The following is a 6,430-nucleotide window of genomic DNA, read 5'->3' on the forward strand; positions in this document are numbered from 1 at the left end:
TGAGGATTTGAGCAGGGAGGACGTGATGAAAGTAGAGTTGTCAACAGCTTAATCTCTGAGGTTCCTACCAATTCTCCCTCCCTCTCTGGGGCACTCAGTTTCTCCTTCTGACTGAATCAATGGACCAGACTATGCAGGAGAAGTTCTTGTTATTCAGGTTGATGCTCTTATGTTTTCTTGTTTTCATCCTGCAGTACACTCTCCCTTTGTTTTTCTTTGTATTGTTCTTCTCATGCAGACTTCCTCTTGTCTTCTTTTCTCCCTTTCTTCTCTCCTCACCAGGTCCCCTTAAGGACCCCTTAAGGTCTTCTCAGCAGTGCTTAACTAGAACGTCACCCTTAAGGCCATGGCAATGCCCCTAGAAATGACGTGGGAGGATGTCACATGCCCTATCTGCCTGGACCCCTTTGTGGATCCTGTGAGCATCGAATGTGGCCACAATTTCTGCCACGAATGCATCTCTCAAGTTGGAGAAGGTGGGGGCAGTGTTTGTCCTGAGTGCCAGTGCCAATTTCTGCTCAGGAACCTCCGGCCCAATCTTAAGGTAGCCAACATGCTGGAAAACTTTAGAAAAATGAGCCAGGATACCAAGGAGGACACCCCAGGGGCACGTTGTGCAGTGCATAGAGAAAAACTTCACCTGTTCTGTGAGGAAGATGGGAAGTTGCTTTGCTGGGTGTGTGCCCAGTCTCCTAAACACCGTAAACACGCCATGGTTCCCATTGATGAGGCTGCTCAGGAGTACCAGGTGAGGCCTTAGCACAGAGACACTGACAGGAAGAAGGAAGGTGGACTCTGATGAGTGTTTTGTTCCCCAGAGGGAGGGATGGGAAAGAGTGACCTCTGGAGTAGAAGGGTTAGGGAAAGGGGGAGCATCACTCCTTCTATCCACGTCTAATGTAAGGGGAAAATTGCAAGCTATAAACAACCTTCCCATTCTCTAAAAGCAGGAGATGTGCTATGGGAAAATGCTGCAAGGATCGCCCTACACTACCTACTACTTGGTCTGATTGGAGACTGATCTGTTATCTTTCTCTGCAGGACAAGCTCCAGGTGGCCTTGGAAAAACTGAGAAAAAAACAAGAGATAGCTGAGAAGTTGGAAAGGGATGTTGCGATGAAGAGAGCAGACTGGAAGGCAAGTGTCCTGTCCTGAAGGCTGGGCAGGGTCCAGGGCCCTGGACTCATAGCTTTAACCATAGCTGTCACTGTCTGAGGAGTGATAGAGTTGGTATATCTCACTTTCCAAGAACCACCTGCCCTCTAAGTCTGTAGATAGGGAGAATGAAAAAATGGAGGCTCAATGGCAAGCTCGCCATAAAGGCACAAAGATCAAGAATCATAGAAGAAGGTTCTGAGAGGGTTGAGCTATACCCTAAAGCTCCCGGCTCCTCTAAGCCCAGTCTTGGGGGCTGATAGCAGCAGTATCTCAGTATCTGGGACAGAAGTACCCGAGAAGAGAAGCCTAACTACTGGTCTTTCAGGAAACAGTGGCTATAAGGAATAGGCTTCTGGGAACCATCAAGGGCTGAAGTATAGAAAACCTCCTTCGACTAGTTGGTTGTTTGACCATGTCCAGATTGCCAGTTCAAAAAATATAATGGAGAACCAGGCGGTACCTCTGGCTCAAAGGAATAGGGCACCGGCCCCATATGCCAGAGGTAGCAGGTTCAAACCTGGCCCCGAACAAAAACTGAAAAAAAAAAAAAAACTGAAAAAACCAAAATTCACCCTCCATTAGTAGAGATGGGGCAGGAATTAGAGAGGAGTGAAAGGAGCTCATGGACATGGATCCCAGAACAGGAAGATGTGGGATTGAGGAAAGGTAAGTCAGGCTGTAGTGACATCCTGTGTCATTGGGTGGCCTTCCAGTTTCCTAGCAAGAAAGAGTGAGCAAAGAAGGTCTCAAAGCCTACCTTTCCCAGGACTTAGGTTCACAATACCATCACCATCCCTGTGTTTGTGAGGTTGCTGAGAATAGGAACAGGTGCTATTCTCTCAGTAACTCACTGAGACATAAGGACAGTGGGACACATCTACGTGGTAACTGGGTTTTAGAAGAGAGGTTGAAAAAAGTCTCTGATGCCCTAGGTCAGGCGGCCTTAAACTACAGCCCACGGGCCACAAGCAGACCACCTAGGACATTCATCCAGCCCACTGGGTGTTTTTGCCACCGCTGCCTGTCTTGCTTAGCAGCCGACTCCTGCCGGGGCCAGCAGTCCAGCCTTCCAATGGTCTGAGGGACAGTGAACTGGACCCATGTTTAAAAAGTTTGAATTATGCATTTTTAAGCTCATAAAATCATTTAAGCTCATTAACAATGATTACAAAAAAAAAAAAAAAAAAGTTTGAGGACCCCTGCCCTAGGTTCATACACCTATGGTTGTAAGCTAGCCACAATGTACTCCCTACAAATCCCATTTCCCTCTCAGCCCCAAAAGCCTCACCCACCTACCTCCTCAGCAAAATTGTGCACACCCATGTACACATGTGCGACTGTGTGTGTCTCTGTGTGTTTATTCCCAGACAGGTGGACAAAATGGCACATCTCCATGGGCTGGAAATAGATATACTGATTCCTCTATCCCCAAAGCCTGGGAGGGTTTTTTGTTTGTCTGTTTGTTTCTTTTTTATTGTTTCAAGTTAATTGTGGGTAGAAAGAATTAGGTTACAGTGTTTGCATTTGTTAGGCAAACTCCCTCCTGTAATTGTGACCCACCTCCATACACCCTAACATTGTGTCCATTAAGTGGGAGCACACCCTTACCCATCCCCCCTTCTCTGCATGCCTCTTCATTCCTCCACCCCCCACTTTGAATTGAGTTGAGTTTTTCTCTTATGTGACCATGTATCAGCCTGGGAGATTTTAATAAAAACTACCTCTCTCTTTCCCTTGACACCAAAGAGGAAAGTTGAGAAACAGAAATCTACAATTCACGCAGAGTTTGAGAAGCAGAAAAACTTCCTGGTTGAAGAGGAACAGAGGCAGCTACAGGAGCTGGAGCAGAATGAGAGAGAACAGCTGAGACTCCTGGGAAACACACAGGCTGAACTGACCCAGCAGAGCCAGGACCTGCAGAAGCTGATCTCAGAGGTGGAGCACAGGAGCCACAGCTCACCACTGGAGCTGCTGCAGGTGAGAGGAGGATGGAGGCCCCTTCTGAGATGCAAGGAGTAACTGAAAAAAAGCCAGAGCTAGTTGGAACTACCCTTAGAACCTCGTCCCGGGAATAGACAGTCTTAAATATACTGGAATTCAGGCCTGTGAATGGTTTGTATTCAAGGCATAGAAGGGTTCCGATTTAGGAGGGAATAGTCCATTCAGCAATTAACAGAAATGGCCAGCCCTGGGAAGTACTTTCTGGAATGCATACCAGGTGTGAGCCTTCAAGAACGTTTCGCAGTCTTTCTGAGCACCCACCTTCTCATCTGTTAAATTGATATTTCAAAGGATTTTCATGAAGATGGAGTGACAAAATCACCTCTTAGGAGAGTGTCTGGTCATGAAAAGATTTTTAAATAGGGCAGTGCCTGTGGCTCAAAGGAGTAAGGGCCGGCCTCATATACCGGAGGTGGTGGGTTGAAACCCGGCCTGGGCCAAAAATTACAGAAAAAAAAGAAAAAAGAAAAGAAAGATTTTTAAATAAATGTAATATATCTAAAAATACTGAACTGAAAATTAAGAGATAGTAGCCAAGCCCATACCCTGCCACCGATTCCCTCCATACTCAGGGTTAAGTCATTTTCCTTTCCTAGACCTAATGTCTCCGTCAGTGAAACAAGAGAGATGGAATGGATGAAATGACAAGGGTTGTCCAAACTTTAGTCCAAAAAGTATCTTTATGCTTTCTGCTTCTTCTGTGAACAATATGATTTTAACATGTTTTTCTTTAAATTGTCTCACTCTTATCCCTGAATCAATTTAGCTTAAAAGAAAATTTTTCTAAAGCAGAAGCATCTAAGAGTTCATGTGTTTATGTGTTACTGATATTTTTCTAATTTATTTCATAACAATAATGTTAATAGTAACTATAAATTTGTAAATAGCCCATATTGCCTGACAGGTATTCAGGTGAATACTACTATCCTCTCTGTGTTTCATAGATGACAAGACCAAGAGGCAGAGATACTGAAACTTAGAGACTAAAACTAAATAACTTGAGCAAGTTCACTTAAACAATAAGATATAGACTTAAGATTAAAGTAAATACATAAAAAATCATCAATATTGTTGTGCTTCAAATGACCTCACATCCGCCAGTGACAAATTTGCCTCACTTTGAGAATCTAGGAACTAAGTGGTCTCAGAAGTCCCTTCTGTAATATCCTACAGTTCTTCTTGCCATACCTTTTCACTGTCTCTGCCAGATGTAGGCATGAAGCCATTTCTATCTGGTTTGTGCATAAAAAGCTGATTGTATTGGGCTTTCTTCTGGCCAACATTGAACCCGGCTTTCTCAAGCACTTCCAACTGAGCCTTGGAGCCTGCCAGCTCCCATGTAAGAGCCCTGAAACCCTGCAACAGAATATTCTCAGGTGATTTGATTTCTTATACAGGACAAAATGGCATTAAATATAGCTCAGAACAGTGCTCTAACCAACCCTTGTTCCCCCAAACAACTCAAGCCTTCAAGTGAGGTATAGAGTAGGTTCTTCTTATCATCCTACTTGGCCATTCTCTGCCTGTGACCATCTCTGCACTTTGGCCAGGCAGGGTTCTTTGTGTATTGCACCCCCATCCTTACCTTCCCCTACCCCTAAGAATCTGGGCTTTCTGGGTAAGAGTCTAGAAACTGATAATCCTTCCCTAGCTATAGATCACACCTACACTGGGTCTCTGGTGATTTCCCAAATATCCTCACCTCCTTTCTGCTGCAAACTGGTCAGAATCATCTTTTGGGCCCTGACCCAGAGGTAAGGGAAGGGTAGTGTTCCAGGGAACATGGGAAATGTCACATCACCCACAGGGTGGAAGTCTCAGTGGTGAACCACAATCTCTAGAACTTATTCTCTGTCTCTTTTCTCCTCAGGAGGTGAAAATTGTCCTGGAAAGGTAAGGGAAAAAATTATTTTTGTTAGAAGAGGGGCTGACAAGAAGCAAAGACCTATAAAAAAGGTTACTGAGTTATAAATACATACCCTGAAGTTTTCCCCATCCCACTCCCTTTTCTCAATGATCTGACCCTCTTTGTCAGTGTTTTTCAATCTTTTTATCTCATAACACACTTGAAGCTATTGTTAAACTTCCCTGGCATATTTAAATTATGTTGATAAAATTTTTTTTTTCTTAGCACACCTAAGATCCTCCCACGACACACCAGTTGAAAATCACAGCTCTACACAGTGTAAAATAGTTTCTGGTCTCAGAAAGCTACTACATGGACTTCTCAGTTGATGAAACTGCCCAACGTCATTGGGCCTTAACATCTTACACAGTAAAGCCCTGTCAGACAGGAAATTCTGGGAAGTTCTAGGTCTACAGATTGCTGGGAGTTCTTCTTTAGCTGGAACTTAACCAGTTACAAACCTCTTATAAAAAGCCACCATAAGACTCACAGCACGGGCAAGACTCCTTGAGTTTCCTTGCAGAAGTAATTCACCTGGGTCAGATGCCTTGCCTGTGAAACGAAACAGAATGTACTTGCACAATGACCTCAGGCTTACAGAAGACACACAAGAGTTCTCATGCTGCAGAGCCTCTTGTAACCAAGAGCTACTGTATAGGAACTAAATCCTACACTTTTTGCCTCTCCCCCTGAGCCCCAGAGACCTGAACACAAGAGGTACTTGTGAAGTTGAGTTGAATTTAAATTATCAGAGATTCTAGTGTTAGCATTTGAGGTAGGAGGCAGGAGTAGAAGGAAGGGATCTCAAACTCTCTTTCCTTTAGGAGTGAGTCCTGGAACCTGAAGGAGCTGGATATTGTCTCCCCAAAGCTGAGGAGTATGTGTCATGTGCCAGGAGTGAAGAAGATGCTGAGGACAAGTGCAGGTGAGGCCAGCTCTTGGAGCTGTGGGGCTGGTGATGTTGGGGATACTGAGGGTGCAGGTTGGGTCCCAGGGTTCGGGAGAATGAGTATGTACAGCAATTTGGAGAAGAAGTAGCAAGCTGGAGTAAGTAGGGCAGAGCCAGAGGTAGGGAAGATGGTTCCCTCAAAGGTCCAGACAAAGGCTGACCTGATTGAGGGTCTCTTTCTCACATGGTGAGGTTCAGGGTCACCCCCTCACCCTCCCCCTGATATTTGCACAGATCTCTCACCATGAGCATGGAGTTACCGATTTCCCCCACATGAGTCCTGACTGTGGTTCCCTCTCTACAGTGCACATCACTCTGGATCCAAACACAGCCAACTCGTGGCTCATCCTTTCAAAGAACCGGAAACAAGTGAGGCTGGGAAACACTCAGCAGGAGGTGTCTCAGAATGAAGAGAG

General features: G+C 45.0%; 1 protein-coding gene across 1 annotated transcript; it reads left to right on the forward strand.

Moving 5' to 3' along the window:
* Positions 1-287: 287 nt before the first annotated feature.
* Positions 288-6,426, forward strand: LOC100946289 (E3 ubiquitin-protein ligase TRIM21-like; the record flags this gene model as incomplete). The annotated part of the gene is made up of 6 exons (XM_003803820.3): positions 288-748; positions 1,042-1,137; positions 2,905-3,135; positions 5,030-5,052; positions 5,890-5,990; positions 6,319-6,426. Coding segments are annotated over exons 1-6 (961 nt in total), but the record flags the coding sequence as incomplete, so codon positions are not given.
* Positions 6,427-6,430: the final 4 nt, after the last annotated feature.

This window comes from Otolemur garnettii, unplaced genomic scaffold, assembly GCF_000181295.1.
Source record: "Otolemur garnettii isolate 467f Iridium unplaced genomic scaffold, OtoGar3 scaffold01121, whole genome shotgun sequence".
Taxonomy (NCBI): Eukaryota; Metazoa; Chordata; class Mammalia; order Primates; family Galagidae; genus Otolemur; species Otolemur garnettii.